The sequence below is a fragment of the Melospiza melodia genome, chromosome 5 (genome assembly GCF_035770615.1).
Source record: "Melospiza melodia melodia isolate bMelMel2 chromosome 5, bMelMel2.pri, whole genome shotgun sequence".
NCBI classification, from domain to species: domain Eukaryota; kingdom Metazoa; phylum Chordata; class Aves; order Passeriformes; family Passerellidae; genus Melospiza; species Melospiza melodia.
This window is the reverse complement of record NC_086198.1, coordinates 37,135,200-37,153,374: the sequence shown is the minus strand read 5'-3', so window position 1 is coordinate 37,153,374 and position 18,175 is coordinate 37,135,200. Positions and strand designations below refer to the sequence as shown.

Here is an 18,175-nt window from a genome sequence, read left to right as displayed (position 1 = left end):
CTCCTTCCTGACTTGGAGAGACCACAGTCCTCTGGAGCTAAAACAAGCTACCCTGGATACAGACCTTTTCTAAGCAGACATTGTCACATGTGGTAAATATTATTCCCCAGAGAACAAACTGAAATCACATAATTCATTTCAGCAAGGAAGGGAACCAAGAGAAAAAGTGAAGATTTTAACAGACACCAAATACAGACACACATATTCTATGTATGAAGCTGAAATTTTCTTTGCATGGAAACATTAACTACAAAATTATTGGTCTTCATTTCTAAGGTTTTCAATGCTGGGCTTTGATGAGTTTAGCAACACTTCCACTACATCCCACTCTTGGAACCTGTCTACCTCTCGGCAGCAGTGCCAGCCTTCACTGCCTGTGCTCAGCAAAAACTTCAGAGTGTTGTTATGCTTGTCCTCCCTGTTTCACTGCAAAAACTCACAAAAGCAGCCATAGTCTCCCAGACTTCTCCTGAACTTCATCTCAGCCAGGCTGTATGCACAAAGCAAGGGCTGAGATTGTCTCAATGCTTCTTTCTGCATCAAAAATTAATTGTTTTACTTCTTACGCCATATGTGTATGTTTAAGTTAAAAACACAATATGAGCTTGCACAGAGGGTGTCCATTCTTGCATGTCACATATATCTTGTAATTTTACATCTCCCAGGACAGGAATGCACCAATCCTTAGAGGTTGCTGGTGCAATTTAAAACTGTAGCAAGCCAGGACTTGACTTTACAAACTTAGGAGTTTAACAGCTTGAGTCACCTAAGACTCAAGAAAAACTCTTGTTTTTCACCCCTGTTTTACTTTTTCTTTTGTTTAACCTACAGTTTGCAAGCAGCTCTTGCATGTGAGCAGCAGCTCCCCATGTGTGACTGCAAGCAGGGTGGAAATGGAGCGCTGGAGGATTCCTGCGGTTAATACGTCACTTGTAGATGCACCATAAATCCAGGAAACTTTTCCAGTGCCTGAATCTAATTATGCTTTGGGGGTATTTATTTATGTTTTATTCTCTAATGGGCATGACTGAAGGATGAGCTAACTTTTTATGTGAGATTTTGCTGTTTTCTTTGTTTTCAATTTATGGTCTGTAGTAGAGGTCTTTGACTCATGGAGGAGAGCACATAGGAGGAGTGAGACAGATATGCTTAAAATAGCTCAGTGATTCTGCTCAGTTTTCACAAAAATCAAGTGCAGCTAAAAAGGCTTACTCAGATTTTTGCAGTTGAATCTAGCTAAATACTCTTCTCTTTCCCAACTAACATTAAAGCTGGTGCATTTGCTGAGTCAGCAAGAGAATATGGATATTTATTTCAGCTGCACTTACTTTAACCCATGAATAACAGCATCCTCTTTATGCTTAATTGTTGTTTGAAGAGCTCTTGAAACCAATAGAGGCATGTTTAAAATAACAGAATTATGGAATCATAGAACAGTTTGGGTTGGAAAGGGACGTAAAAACCATCTTGTTCCATCCCCCTATCAAGGACAGGGATATCTTCCATGAGACTAAGCTGCTCACAATCCCATCCAGATTGGTCTAGATGAAAACTGAATTTAGTTGAGTTTATAGATCAATTCTAGGCTGAAATTCTGAAAGATGCAAGGTATTCATTTCTGCATCAGAAAAATCTTTTTCTGAAGACCGCGAAAATGAGAAATGAGGAGAATGCTGGATAATTGGTAACAGAGAGCATTCAACATTTATCATTCATCACCTCCAGCTGACGCTATCACAGGCAGGGGCTTATGCAAAAATCTAAGTTCCTCAGATTTTTTTTTTTTGTTAATTAAAAAATGTAACAGGAACAGATACCAGCTGAATGTTCTTCAGTTAAGATTTCAGCTGATTTGGGAGTTTTAGTTTTTGTGGTTCTCTGTGTCCATCTTTTAAAGTGGTTGTTCTAGCATTCTAATCTTGCATTTGAAACAACTTCACAACCGTACATTCCTTCATCTTAATGAATCCTGGAAAACAGGAAATGAAGGGTTCAAAGGAAGGGCAGACAACTACTGTAAATCACCAAGCATATTCCCTCCACAAAGTGATTATTTTAAAAACAAAACCTGTTCATCATTAAGAGATATAATTATAACAGATTGTTCAAACCCTAATGATGTTGCTCTGAGGTAATCAGTCTTTATAATCCTATCCAGTGAAAAAAATGACATTACCTTTTGCAGTATGATGAAGTGAAATGCAGCTGCCAAAACACAATAAATCAAGGAAAAGTAAGACTCTCAGTTTTCAGGTACACCATTATAAAGGTCTACAGCTCATGTACTCTAATTTACAGTGAACAGAGAGTCTGTCCCAGAAAGTTCTAATTTCTACTTGCATGCACTACCATGTAAATGTTATTTTTTTTACCAGGCGTGTAAATTCAATTATGAGACTGTATTTTCATTCCAGCATAGAGAAGCAAAACTATGTATATGGGGAACTGAATTAGAAATCCACTATTTCGGATGCCTCTGTTTTGTTGCTGTTGAGGTACTCAAGGCTTATATCCATGAAGAAAGAGTTTAAGGCTTTATTTTTACATCTACTGTGGCTATCTTTAATCACATATGAATGCAAATTAAGAACTCAAGCAGCTGTGCTCTCTTTCTGTTGGCAGTATAATAATGACATAATAGCCTCTATGTCAAGCATTCTCAAACAATCAGTACACTGACATTTGTTTGCAGAACCTATTGAATATTTAATTTGAAGAATTTCAAATATGCTTTTGCAGACATAAAATGTCTAAATATACTGTGTGATAACTGTGATCTTATCTAATAAGCTCTGTTGATATTAAACTCCAAAGATATTTTGTCTTTTAATTACACTGGTGCCATTTGTTTTCTGTCTTGATCAATTAATCTCAGGACACTTTAATAACTCTTGATTCTGCAATGGCCAACTGATTAAACAACATCTGACTCCCAAATAGAAATGTCTGCCACAGTGGCCGTCTATTTTAAGGTTATTTGTGTTGACAAGGAGTTTAAGAAAGCTTCTATCAGATGCCACATTTAATTCATGGCACGAAAGAAATCCAACACTTCAGACTCTAAGAGTCTCTCATCACATTCTCCTAGCAAAAATACTCATTTTTTTTTTTAACTTGTCACATGCAGTGCTTGATTTTTAGCTGACATAAGGGTTGAGCATTAATATATGAATATAATACCAGAAGAAATCAGCTGGATGCTTCAAAAATGTTTCAAATTACAGTCTAGAGGCATACACTGCAGTTTGCTGCTAGAGTTAATGAAGTGTTTTGCTTCACTGCAGCAGCAAACACATGCCCATGTACTCTCTGGTGCTAATGTCCTCAAGAGTTACAGGGCATAGGTGCTCTACAGTTATTTTGCCATGCTCCTGGCAAAATAATTTGATATGCTAATACAACATGAAATAAAATCCTGGATTAGTAACTTAATTAGAACTGCTTGTCAATTAACAGGCTCAGGAGCACATTTGTGAGGTTCATGCAGAAGATCTCATCAGTGTCCTTGATACTGCACTGAATATGTATCCGCTGCTGCAGCTGTGATTTAAATTAAGTAATTAAACCTTTACTTTGAAATTAACTTCTCATTTTCTCCCACACAGACCCACTTCACCCAAAGGAACAGAGGATCCCTGGATCCCTCTGTGGGTTACAAGTGAGCTGTGGTGGTGGCAAGTCCCACACCAGAATGGACAGAGCTGGGCTCAGATGGGCTACCCTGGGGCTTCCTCAATGCAGAAATGCTCCTTAGAAAAGGCACTGAAAATCTTACCTAAATCTCCTCTAGCTAGATTTTTTTTTACCTGATTTCTAAGAAAAGTGGCTATAAGCACTGGATAAAATTGCTCAGACCTTAAATATCCTACTCACAGCAGAAGCACAGATCAGTTTGCTTTACTGGGTTACAACGCTGCTGTGTTTCAATGTGTAATGAATATCAGAGAAAAAATACTCGGGGTAGAAATGCTGCAGACATTTCTGCACTTAATGAAAAAAATAAATTACAAAGGAACAAAATACAGAACAGAGGGGTTGACCATTTTGCCTGAATTCTGTTTTTTTCCCATATTCTTCATCTGTTTTCTGTCCTGCAAGTAATTTGGGGCAGAGGCTGATTTTTTTGCTTGGCACACTTCTAGCAGACTTGAAATGCTCCCACAACATGCATAACAATAACATGTACAGCAAAATCATACTGAAGCATTGGAAATGGTTCTCACACACTTAAAAAAATTGAATAGCCCTTGCAAAAATCTTTCTGTTCTAATGCAAATCAGGTAAGTGAGATTTACCTTTGGAGAGAGCTAAAATAACATTGCAGGCACCTGGGTATTCTGAGCTTTCACACTATTAATACCTCATTTTGCATGATCTCTTCATCCAGGGGGATGCTTGTATTCAGCCAGTTTTGGGCTAAGAAGGCACTCTTGCCATCTTTTCTGGACTGTAAGGTACATAGAGGAGCAAACGCGTACCTGTGTACCCGGTTTTACAAATGCAGTTGAAGCTTCCTGGGAAGTTCTGGCAGGCAGCACCGTTTTTGCAGGGGTTGGAAAGGCACTCGTTGACGTCCCTCTCGCAGGCCATGCCGGTGAAGCCCTCGGGACAGCTGCAGGAGAAGCCCCCCACCAGGTTGTGGCAGGTGCCATCGTTGTGGCAGGGTGACGGGAGGCACTCATCGATGTCGCTCTCGCACAGGCTCCCCTCGTAGCCCGGCAGGCACCGGCACACGAAGGGCCGCAGCGGCTCGTTGGCCACCACGATGACGGGGACGCTCTCGTGGGTCCTCAGGGTGGGGCTCACTGCCAGCCTCCTCAGGCAGCTCCCCCCGTTCTGGCAGGGGCTCTGCAGGCACCAGTCGTGGTCCACGGCCTCGACGCGCACGCCGCTCTGGCGGAAGAGCACGTCCCTGATGCTCTCGAAGAAGGTGGCCACGCCGCTGGGGCTCACGTACTGGTTGTTGCCGCGCTTGACGGCCGCCATCAGGAAGGTGTGGTTGCTGTCCTCAGAGAGGCCGTAGAGCTGGACGGCCGTGCCCAGCCCCGTCAGCTGGGAGCTGGCGATGCGCAGGAAGGGCAGGTAGTGGTTGGTGAGGAAGTCGCGCGCGCTGTGGGCGCTGAGGCGGAGCAGGACGCTGTTGTCGATGGTGGCGTTGCTGAAGCCCGCAAAGAAGACGCGGATGCTGCTGGTGACGGCTCCGTGCAGCCCATCGTTGCTGAGGACACCCAGGTCAAACGTGCCATCTGTGGATCTTGCCTGCGAGTGCAGCTCACAGGTGCCCGCGGGAATGCTGAAAAGGCTGGTGACTCCTGAGGTGAGGGAGCACTGGAAGCTGTCCAGCACGTCCGGATCCTGCGGCTTTACGTTGCCCAAAATTCCACCTGGGAAGAGGTTGCCATAATAATGAACAAAGATTTCTACTGTTCTGGGCTGCGATGGGTTGTCGTTTTGGTCTATTACCTTGATCTGCACAGTTCCTGTGGAAGACATCTGAGGAATGCCAGAGTCTCTGGTAATCACCGAGAGGTAGAAATCGCTGATTTGCTCCCTGTCAATCTCCCTTGTTGTTGTCAGGACTCCAGCAGTGCTGAGGCTGAAGTAGCTGGTGGCAGGGCCCGTGCTGAGCAAGTAATATGTGAAAGGGCCTTGGTTGGGAGGGAGATCGGGATCTGACGACTGCAGCGTCATCACCAGAGTTCCTGCGCGGTTGTTCTCCAGGACTTCTCCTTGGCTGGTGGACAAGGTAGGCCCGTTGTCGTTGATGTCTTCCAAAGTTACCACCAGAGAGGCACTTCCTGTCGCGGATGGCGTTCCCGAATCGATGGCCAGCACAGAGAGGTTGTAGACAGGCAGCGTTTCTCGATCCAGCTCTGCAGTGACCGTCACCTGTCCCGTCTGTGGGTTGATGGAAAAGGCGCTGTTCTCGTTGCCAGACCCGATGAAATAGGAAAACCTGCTCCAGCTAGGGACAGAATCTGAATCAAAGGCACTGACGAACGTGACGTGGGTGCCTGGAGGAACACCCTCGCTGATCTGTATATTGTAGGCTCCCAAGGTAAAAACGGGAGGATCGTTGGCATCCAGGATTGTGATATTAACAGTTACTTCATCTATATCTGCGCCACGAATGCTCCCCAAATTTTTTGCAAGGATTTTCAAAGAGATTCGTTCTTCTTTTTCTCTGTCAAGAGGTCCTGAAACGTAGATCTGGCCGCTTTTCTCATCTACCTGGAAGCCCTTCTTTCTGCTGTTGCCAAAGATGAGGTAGTGGACTTCTCCATCAATGCCCATATCACGATCACTTGCAAAAACTTCACCTACAACAGTACCTTTGGGGGCTGCCTCTGAAACCTCAAAATAATAAAGCTTGGACACAAAACGAGGCACGTATTCATTTGTCCCTTCTAACTGGATGTTGACAGTAGCAAAGCTGCACCTCTCTTCATCTGGAACATTAAAAGCCTTTACTGTTAGATGGTAACTCTGCTTTGTTTCATAGTCTAGAAATCCCTGGGTGGTGATGGTTCCCGTGTTGGGGTCGATGACAAAGAGGTCACTGTCTGAGGACTGGATGGCATACGCAATCACAGCATTAGACCCAGAGTCAGCATCAGTGGCATTTAAACAAATAACAGTTGTCCCACTGGGGGCATTTTCTAGCACGGTGGGAAAGTACTCCTCAGGGCTGAATGCTGGGGAGTTGTCATTGACATCAATGACATTAACAGTGACACTGCAGTAGCCTGTTCGGGACACCCATCCTCCATCCGTGGCAGTAACAACCAGCTCGTGCTTTTGGTGTAACTCAAAATCAAGTGGTTTGGCTAGTGTCAGTGTACCAGTGGTGGTATTAATAGCAAAGACTCCAGCTTCATTTCCAGAGGAAATGTTGTAGCTGATTAATCCGTTCATGGCAGCATCTCTGTCCCGTGCTGAAACCGTCCTGACCACCGCTCCAACAGAGTAGCTCTCCGGGATAGTAACGCTCATGCGGCTCTGGGAAAACTCGGGTGTGTGGTAATTTTCTTCTGTCACTACTATTTCAACAGCTACCTCGGATGAGAGTGGGGGATTACCCTTGTCCTTGGCTTTCACTTTAAACAGGAAGTTTTTGTTCAAATCAGCCATTAGTGAAGATGACACAGAAATCCAGCCTGTACTCCTGTCCAGTCTGAATTTATTAGTTTTGCTCTCATCAGAGATGAAGTACTCCACTTCAGAATTCAAGCCAAAGTCCTTGTCATCCACCGCAGTAACTTTAATCAAATTTGTGCCAACCCTCACATTCTTAGTGACAGGAGTGAAATATTTAGGGGCGAGGAAGAGTGGTGCGTTGTCATTGCTGTCTACCACGTTTATGGTGACAGTGGTCTCACTCACCAACGGGGGACTGCCCCGGTCTGACGATGTCACTATGAAGCTGTGCCTGTTGATGTTGACATTGCTGGAACCGCTGGAGTTTTGGTACCTTAAGTACTGCTTGTTGAAAATCTCTCCCGTGGTCGCATTAATGCGGAAAAACTCGGACTGGGATTTTATGAAGTAGAAGACTTGACCATTGGACCCTTCATCTGGATCGGTGGCTGAAACCTGGGTGACCTTTAGCCCAATCCCAGGAAGCTCGGGACACTCCAGGTAATAGGATGGTTTTGTAAATCGTGGGGCATTGTCATTGACATCCGTGACAAATATGGTGACATCTGTGCTCACCGTCCACCCTGAGTCATGTGCAGAGACCCTGATCCTGTAGCGGTCGGTGTCCTCCCTGTTCAGTGGTCTGCTGATGGTGATGTCCCCAGTGCTGGGATTTATGGCAAACGGGAGACTTGCATCCCTTATGGAGTACCTGCTGACTGCATTCACCCCGATGTCCTCATCTGATGTTGTGACTCGTGTTACTGTAAAACCCAGAGGAGCATTTTCAGGCACAGAAGCACTGAATATCTGTGAAAACCTCGGAGCGTTGTCATTTTCATCTAAAATATTAATGATAACTTTGACAGTCGTGCTCTTGAGCGGAGTGCCTTTATCTGAAGCTTTTATGGTTAGCGTGTACTGAGACAGTTTCTCCCTGTCCAAGGGCCGGACGCTTCTGATCTCACCAGTGGCTCGATTGATATGGAAACTGTTTTCGGTATTGCCCTCAATTATTTCATAATTGAGCTGTCCATTCAGACCACTGTCCCTGTCAACAGCAGCCACAGTCAGTATCTTCCGTGGGGACAGGTTCTCTGCTATTTCTGCAATGAAGGGATCTTGCTCAAACGCCGGCACGTTGTCGTTGACGTCAATCACCGATACTTCCAATTTCTTGTAGGAGGAAAAGGGGGGAAAGCCCGTGTCTCTGGCCTCAATCCACACCACGTACTTCTGCACGGCCTCGAAATCTAAAGCCCGCCCGACAGAAAGCTGTCCCGTCACCTGGTCCACCAGGAAGGTGCTGCCCACGTTACCACTGGCAATGTAGTAGGACAAGGAGCCTCCTCTGGCTGAAGACCCAGAGATGGTGGTGACAAGTGTCCCGACTGCTTGGTTTTCAGGGAACGTGAAGGTCTCCTGCTCTGCCTGAACGCGAGGAAATTGGGCTTTGTCCACAAACCTCACGGTGACAGTGGTAGAGTCTGTCTTGGGGTACCGGCCGCCATCCCTCACGTGAACAGAAATGGTGACTTCGGACTCTCCTGCCAGTGGTTTTGCAGCCAGGATTGCCCCCCTTGCTGGATCAATGTGGAACTTCTCAGAGTTCTTCCCCACGAGGGAATAATGGAGCTCAGCGTTGGAGCCGGCATCTGCATCGGTGACAGTCACCGCAAACACGAATGAGCCTGAAATGGAGAACAAAGCTAGGTCAGTCCTTTAATGAATGCACTCATTGTGAGAAACTCATGCCAGCCTTTCAGTCTGAAGCACATCCTGGAGCAGCATGCTCCTCCTCACACTGCCCTGAAAATAAACTGCTTTTGTCACAAAAAAGTGAGTTCAGCAAGGGGCAGATGGGTCTGTGAGTCCACAAGACATGCATGGAGCCAAAAAATGTTGAGTTGAAAAACAGGACACTGCATTTAGAGAGATGGACACACAGATCTCAGAAACTGGGAAACAGACCGGCAGCCTTTGGAGGCCTGGCATCCTGCTTCTAGAACATTCCCACAGTAAAAAGCAGAAACCCAGTAAGACTGAACGCTATTTTGATTTTTAAAATTACTCTTAGCCTGTTTATCCATGAAAAACTTCATGAAAAACCCTGGAATTCGAGGACTATTAAGGTTACATAAGTGAACAGGCAGCATCCACGGATATTTACCCTACACCACTGTCCCTTGAAATCCCTTCTCTTCCTGCTCCCCAGGTGCTCCTTCTTTCTCTCCTCTAGCTCCTTACTTCTAATTTTCTAAGAGTATTCCAAGGACAGGAACTAAGAGGACTGCATTTTTAAAAACACATTGGTAAAATAGGAATACAAAACTACTGCACACTAGTACCATAACATGATTACACTCAGACTTTTCACGTCTTTTGAATTTATGTTTCACATTAAGCTTGACTGTATGTGCACCATTTGTATTACCCTCTACATTTGCACACTTGCAAGGAGACCCAGGGTGTTCTTCCTCACCAGATATTACAGATCTAAAGCGTGATATGCCTTTCAAATTTGACACTGTCCAACCAATTTGCAGAACACTGTTGATGTTTTACTCTTACTAAAATTTAGAAAACACACAGTTTTGTATAAAAATCATGCTGTTTTCAACCTCTTAAGGGAAAATCATTTAGAGGCAGGAATGACTTTGACAGCATCCCTTAAAACTATACTTCATGTCACTATTTGTCATGTGCAGTGATTTGTACTCCAGGAGCAGGATTATTTAGACAAGAACAAACCCTTGTGAGAAATGGGACAGGAAGAAATGAAGATTTCTTTTGTGCTTCAGTTATTCAAAAAATATTAATATTATTACAAGTTCCTCTTTTTAAACTCGATTAAAAAAATACCAAAAAGAAGAGGAAGTTGTAAATAAGAAAAGTGGATACATCCCTAGGTTTTTGCTAAGTTTAAAATAGAGTAAACACAGCTTAGGTTTCTAGTTATAAAAGATTTCATACAAAAAGCACCCAAAAAGATACTACCAGAAAACATCAGTTCAACCTATGTGTACCCCTTGTGAAAAGAATTTGAAGAAACATCCCAAAAACAACCAGGCAAAGGCACTAGTCTGATTACATGATGTTTCACCAATGCAATAATAAAACAATTTCATAATGTTGTTCTGGAAACAGAGAAGAATTGTAAACAAATTCATTCTTCCATAAAAAGGAGAAGTATTTGCAATTGTTTAAAATTAAGAGACAAAATCCGAGACATGGAAATAATCTTTTTTTTTTCTGTTAAAAGAAAATTTGTTTTGCAAACCATTTGTCATGGAATCCTCTCCGTAGGCATCACATATCCATGCATGTGTGTGTATGTGAAAACATGGAACATGAGCTGAACCAGAAATTAACTCCTGTGTTGAGTGAAGTAACTTTAATTTGGGTGTAGGATCAAAGGAAGATTGCTGCTTAATTACTTTTATTTTATTTTACTTCACCACTTGGCTCAAGGAAAGGCAACATAATTAACATCTGACATAGACACAGCATTTTTGGAAGAGGCTGTCAAAATCCTGTTTAGGAATTGCTCAGAGGAGACTTTCAGAAATAAAAACAGGCCATTGTCTTCAAAATAATAACTTTTTGAGTGGGTGATCATTTACAGTATATGTACTTTATGTAACTACACAAACATAATTGAATTTGGATGGGAGGAACCCAATAGAAAAAACCTGCTAAACTGTGGATGGTAACTTGAGGTTTGTTATTCCTCATTCCCATGCAGCACAAAGACAATCCCAGGAAAAGAGCTGCAGAGAAACATCTCAGAAACATTTCTGTGGCACAGCTGAGCATTTCATTAAGATGTTGCCCAGAGAAGCCATGAATTCCTGAATCCCTGAAATCCCCACATTCAGAATCCCTGAAAGTGTTCGACGCCAGGCTGAGTGGGAACTTGGAGCAACCTGATTTAGAGGAAGATGTCCCTGCCCATGACAAGTGGGTTACTACTAGATGATGTTTAAGGTCCCTTCCATCCCAAACACTCCATGATTCCCTGTCTATGGAGGCGCCAGGGTTACCTGAAGCGGTGGGCGACGGCACGTGGGTGACGTAGGGGTGGTGCTGGAACCTGGGCGGGTTGTCGTTCACGTCGGCCACGGCCACCAGCACGCTGGTGGAGCTGGACAGAGCCCTGGGGAAGCCCCCGTCGCTGGCCACCACCACCAGGGTGTAGTTCTGCCTCGCCTCCCGGTCCAGGAGAGCGCTGGTGATGATCTGGCCCGTGGAAGGGTTGATGGTGAATTGGGAATTGCCGCCCCTAAGCCTGTAGCTGTTGGAGAGGAAAAGCAAGGGAGAAAAATTGGATTAGTATTTCAAAAGGCAGCCTGCTGCATTAATAACCATTTTCTATACTCTTCAGACCACCACACTGAGGGGTATCAACACATTTTCATCTGACTCTCCATCTGTCCTCACCGTTTTGACTTTTTCAAATTTCAAGGCCTGTCATAATCACATTTCTGGGGATTTCCAAGCATAGCTGTTTAACACAAATTTCCAACACGAGCTGACTGAGCCTTTGGATATTTGAAAGATACCACTGGACATACTCTCAAAACTGCCTACTGGAGGCATCCTCTAGTGTTGATTTCCCTGGGCTAATGCATTAACTATTACACCAAAAGGCTCATGTACCTCTTAAATGAACCTGCAGAACATAGTTAGAAAATACAAAAGTATTTTTGAAATAAGATGATGACAGCTTTACAAAATAAAATGAACATTTAATATCCATATTGTTTCGTGATACTTAGTTTTGCCATTCAAGATTTCAATGTGAATTTACAGCAATTCATAGCAAATTACTAACCACAGAGCTCTGTTAACAGAGACTAACTGGGACCAGAGTTTAACCATCAGACTGGTGGGTGTGTTTGTGTGTGCACACATCCCCATAGGATCTGATAAGAACTGACTGTGTGCTCACTGCAGGCGTATTGTAGGGGCTACCTCTGCCTTCCTACCACACTGAGTTTGTCCCCTCTCTTGGAATGCTTATCCAGCTTGTGTTTGTACAGCAGGAATCTCAAAGATGCATTTTTAAAGGTATTTGGTTAATATTACCTTTTTTAATAATTCAGATAATGGACTTGTGAGAAAACAATGGAAACAAAAACTGGCTCAAATGAACAATTCTCATTTTCAATATCATAACCCAACACAGCTATGGTTAGCCCTGCTCCTCTGCTACAGCACAGTAGCAGCTTTTCTGAGGTATGATTCTATGAAAGACTCAGAATAAAGTGGCTTTAATGAAAGAGATTAATATTCCTATCTTCACCTCTTTAGGACCAGAACAGGTTATGACAGCAGTAATAACACAGCCCAGAAGCTGCACTGAGAGGGTTGAGAGCCAGCCTGTGTAATAAGCTATGGCAACTTCTCCTGCTCAGTCATTAATCTCTGCACAATGCCATGAGCATGCTTTAATTGCTTAATTATGATATAATGTGATGGCCATATGCAATTATTCTCCAGCCACAGCAATGTGCACCTAGAATAGAAAAAGGATGTGCACAAAGCCTAAAGCACCACTTAGATCTCCCTAAACAGCAGCACCAGGCACATTTAATCTGTGATTTGCAGTGATTTAACCCTGAGTGGGGTACTGCAGAGACAGAAACTTTCTTTTCTGCATTTCCACATGCTAGCACTGGAAAGATATCATGATTTTTTTTTTTTTTTAAGGAAATAATAAAGACATATTAGATTTGTCATACCATATTCTGAATTGTACCTGCATGCAAACCAACTGGACAGGGTACATGTCTCAACAGAACTGCAAAAAAATCCAAACTCAACCCCAAAAAAACTAAGCAAAACCAAAACCCCCTTGAAATTCTAATAGTGGCAAGTGGCATAAAAGGAATTTGATCCAAACACTTAAAATGTGGCCTTTTGAGTCTTATGCCTACTGTCTTTAACAGGACTGCTCCAGTGTGCACCGCCATTTACAACCCATCACCCTCCTTTAATGACTTCACAGGTTATCACCAGAAACAGGAGAGCAAGAGTTGGCACACACGGACAGGTGACAGCTTTGCAGAAACTTAAACACTTCTTTCAAAACACAGCACATTTTTTGACTTTGCATGAAAATGTTAGCCAAGGATTTTAAATACCCCTATTAGAAAGCAAAGGTTTAATTTTGAACCGATTCTAACCAGACAGAAAAAGAGTTCTGAGTGCTCAGCACCCCTAACACGACAGCCACACATGTTCTGCTCCTTCTGGCTTTCACCACTTTTGTAATACCAGCCATACTTTAAGATCCACTTTAAATGCTGAATCTGGACAAATTCTGTCCAAGAAAAACAAAGTCTGTTCCCGAGCCTGAAGAGTGTAAAGCAAAACCTGAAAACAATGTTTTAATAGCTACTTATGAAGGGAAAAAATATTGTTATCAACTAATTCTATGATGCGGTACTGAGTGAATGACAAAGACTAATGGCAGAGATATTAAAACAATTTAACCACACTACAGAAATCCAAGAGCACTCCGATAATTTCTGATTACGGGACACAATCATTACAGTCATTCATGCTCTGCATGGAATTCTTTTTTATAAAGGAGCTTGCCAGAAATAGTCTCTTAGACTATGAGTGAACAGAAAAGCTTGATTGTTTCACAATTTAATAAATGGTAATTTTGGATGATTTTCAAATATCTAAAGATGTCTAGATGTCAAGCTTCTATTTCTGGCTTGTAGCTAGTTGGAAAGAAAATATTTCAATATTTTGTAGACAGTGTTTTGCAACAACATAGTTCTGTTTTATATTACTTCCTTTTAAAAAAAGTGACACAGTGGTATTCTTATGCTCTTTGAAGAAGGAACTGAGGTGAACTAACAAAGGTAAACAAGGAAGCTACTTTTATATCCTGTTTTGTGAATTTGGAAACAGTGATGTTTGCAGTCACAAAAGTAAAACGTGGTAAGATTAAGAACTAATATTAATTTGCTTTGCATTCCTTTGGCAACGTATCTGTCCTCAGTGGATAACTTGAGCTTGTCACTGCCACTCAGCATCTTCGTTACTCTTGTCTGTGAAACTGGGAATGGACAGTGTGCAGCCCAGTGCCCAGTTAAGTTTCATCAACTGAGCCCTGTGCAAAACTGCCAAATTCCAACTTTTCACTGGTTTTCTGAATGGCATAAGCTTTATGATTTACCTTGGGTAATTTTCATGCTAAACTGAAGGCATTAACTGACCAAAGCTTTACTCCAGGAGCACATTTGCTTTCAGTGAAAATTCCTCACCGCATGAAAAGGTGGAAATGCAGCAGCAAGGCAGGTAGTGGGTGCAGCTGCAAATTAAACTAGCTTGCTTTTCACTCAGTAAAAAAACTCCACAACTCTATTTGTCCTCAATATAACTCTAAAAGCCTACAAGCAACAAAAAGACAGATTTGCCCAAGTAATTTAGTTACACACACAAAGCTGTTCTATTTTTTGTCTTACAGCTTTAGGGCATGCTGGTGATGAACACTGGGGAAAAAGAAATCTTCAGGCAGGATATGAGGCAGTGTTACATGGAGCAACAGTAATCGACCTACCTAATAACAGCATTTGTAGAAGCATCGGCATCCGAGGAGTTTACCAGCAAAATATCTGTCCCCGTGGGAGCATCCTCCGGAACAGTGGCAAAATACGTGTCAAAGGCAAACGTGGGGACGTTGTCATTGACATCATCCACTGTGACAGCGATGGTTCCAGTGCCAGTGAGGGCAGGAGATCCTGTGGGAAAGGGGGGGGGTACAAAGTGCTAGAGGTTACAAACACCAGCATGCTAATCAGAGCCCTGCCAGCCCCGATTTGGAGCCCAGCGCTTGAGGGTGTCACAGCTCACAGAGCAAGGAAACCAGCTCAACACAGACAACAGGGTCAGGTCTGTTTCAAAGTCATCTTGACATAAAGTACAAGTTGTGAGAGAAAAAAAAAAAAAAAAAAAAAAAAGTTGTTATTTTTCTTGCTCCATCTAATTCCAGAAATATTTTGTAATACAAGCTCAGTGGAAAAAGATGGTCTTGGAACTGCTCAGAAAGCCTTCCTGTAACAATTAGGACCAATTTGAAGATGTGGTTGACTTTCCTATTCCTCTGCAAGAAGACCTTCGAAGGTGGCACGCTGACAGACGTGAAGACTCCAGCCCTCAATTTATTCACCCACAGAACAAATGGAGTGGAAACAGTGGCAAAACCCAGCTTTCCACGTGGCTTTTCCACTGCCGGTCGCACCCTGACCTGGGGAGACCTTCTGGTAGAGGGTGAGAAGGCTGCAGTGAGTCTCCAGCCCTGTTGAGACTCATTCTCTCCACAGAAGCAACCATCTATAGCAGCAAATAATGCTCGCTCCAATGGGATACTGGCTTACGGGAAATCAGGCTGAACTTATTTAACCCAGGGCTTTCATCCTCCTTGCTATTCTAAACTTAACTCTGATGAGCACCAAGGAGCATGAAATAGCATGTTTATTCATGTGCAATCTCTCAGTGTTTGTCCTCTTCAGCTTTTCCTTTGTCAAATCCAAAAAAAGACAATGAAGACTTTTACAAGTTCATGTTAGTTTTGTCAGTCCATTCATTACACTTCTTTTCAGCCAAGAATCAGCAAGACATCTCCTGCTAACCAAATTCTTCCCCTGGAGGAAAGGCATCATTTCTTTCTTTGAGTACATAGGGAGGAGAAGGAAAAAGCGATAGCAGAGCATGAAACACTTCAGTTATGGCCGCTTTTACTCAAAAGACAGATGACGACCATGCCTCTTTTACCCAAGATTGCATTGCTTTCCCCTTCCATCTCAGATACACCAATTCAGCATTTGCTGGAGTGGGATAAAGCGAGGATAATGAAAGGCTTTGGGCTGGAGATTGGTGCAGTCCTTGCTGCAAGGCAGGCATATTACACGGAGCTGTCACTTGATGGAACACAGGCAGCCCCGCGTGACCGCCCCAGTCCTTCCAGCCCGACCCAGCATTGGGTCACTGCTACCCAAGGTTACTGCTGCAGCTCAGCCCCGGGGCTGCCAAGGAGGCTGGCTGTGCTCTCGGGCCTCATCTGCTCCTGGCAAGGGCTCCAAACACACAGTTCTTACATAAAAGGGGAAATAGCAACCCATTTTCCCACATGTTAACCCTTGAAGGATGAAGAAGCGAGGCGGGAAGAAGCTGGGAGCAGCCTCAGCACAGGCAGGAGGATTTTTCACCACAAAATGCTTGGCAGCAACATGTTTTAGTGCCCAAATGGGCTGAATGACAGAGCTTCCAATTGAAAGGTGTTATAAATCTCACAAGGCTGGGCTTGGAGGCTGCTGATCAGAGGGGAAGGATCACAAGGCCGAGGAAAGAACGTGCAAGCCAAGGAGTGTAGATTTCACATCACACAATAGAGGCCTTTCTCTGCTCTGCTCTGAGGTAATTCACTCTGCCAATTAATACGCTTTCAGCCAGGAAGGTTACATTAAGGCAATAAGTCTGACTCATTTTTTGGCCTTTTTTTTTTTTAACTCACGATTTTGTCATTTAGCCAAACACATATAGATAGAAAAGCCTGCAAAAGTGCTCTTGATTGCTGAAATATTGCCTGTGAAGTGTTTATTATTACTGCATTAAAGGAAAGAGAGTCCTCAGCGGCGTTTGCTGCGTGTGTCATCAAGCTCTGGCCTTCCAAACGCATTTTATTGACATTCATCTCGCAGCTAATGAAATGAAAGGTTGAAAGTTGTAAAGTTTCGCAGCTGATTAAACAATTTATATATAATTCAGAAATTAATCTTGGGTAAGTCACATTCAAAGAGCATCAGTAATGCAATTCAGCCTGGAAAAGAAAGCTAACTCGCAGCTAAAACCTGAAACTCACTGTTTCAAATGTATTTTCTAAGACAAAGACAAGGCCAGAAAATTCACACATCCCAGAAGTCCCATTTTAATTCAGCTGTTTGTAACATCCCAAGTCACTGCTCCTCTTTGGGGCTCTAAACCCCAAACCTTTCTCATCTTACTTGGATGGAAAAACTCACATATTTACATTGGTTTCCTGTCTGTGTAGTTATCCAGATATGGGTTTTTTTCCCCTCTAAGTAAAATATCACGTCCACAAATTTAATCCTTTATTCTATTACACCAAAAGACAAAGTTGCAATTTCACAGAGAGTCCTCAAAGCTTTTACTCCATCGAAATTAAATGACTAGCTCACATTTCTGCAGTTACTGAGAAATATAAGAAGAGGAAATTACAAATGAAGTAATTTCATATGGAAAAGAAATAGCTCAGGGCCAAATTCTACCGTCCTCAGTGAACTTCCAGTGAAAGCTGTGCTTGCATAAGGACCACAGAATTTGGCCCTTGGTAATAAGCAGGTTTCATAAAATGTACATGTCATATTTGTGGTGAGAGAAGTAGTTTCCACAGTCAGGCTGAGTTCCCAGATTTCTTATTTTTGCTTCAATAGCAAATCTTCCCCAAGTCACTTAATTCTTATTATGGTAGAGCATCACCCCTATTTTAATATTTTGCATAAATAACTGCAGTAAATTTAGTGTAAGTTCTGCAATATTAGCCAAGCACACAAGATGACCCCAAACCATTCTTAATAAACCAGCCATGTTACAACCTATCTAAAATTGCTGTACACAGCCGCACAAGCCTCTGAGTACTTTTAAAAACAGCCCTGAGGGCTAAAGCCACAAAGAAACATACACTTTTCCCTTAGTGAACTTGCATTAAAAATTTCTATGATTTTTCATAATAGTTCAGGCTATTTTTTCAGCAGAAGCAGCAAGTATTTCTTTGTCAGACACTCCTCATTTAGAGTATTTCTCTAGTGGTTTTTTTTCCCAAATCACAAAATATTACACCTCACAGAGTCTTAGAATATCCAAGTTGGAAAAAGAGTTTTCTAGAAGGATGGAGGAGTGAAGGAACCAAATGATGAATAATGAAAGAACATAAAATTGACTATGTGAACTAAATGGGAGCGACTGAATTGTCTGTTCCCATCCAGTGAGTATCACATCT

At 42.8% G+C, this 18,175-nt stretch overlaps 1 protein-coding gene across 1 annotated transcript in view; it reads right to left on the bottom strand.

Annotated features, from left to right (window-relative positions):
* Nucleotides 1-18,175, bottom strand: part of FAT4 (FAT atypical cadherin 4) — a 120,362-nt gene that overhangs the window by 20,691 nt on the left and 81,496 nt on the right. The window contains exons 7-9 of the mRNA XM_063157087.1: nucleotides 14,717-14,897; nucleotides 11,181-11,431; nucleotides 4,479-8,828 (exon numbers count right to left, since the gene is read on the bottom strand). Of these exons, the coding sequence (XP_063013157.1) occupies nucleotides 4,479-8,828; nucleotides 11,181-11,431; nucleotides 14,717-14,897 (4,782 nt within the window). The remainder of the gene's footprint in view (nucleotides 1-4,478; nucleotides 8,829-11,180; nucleotides 11,432-14,716; nucleotides 14,898-18,175) is intronic.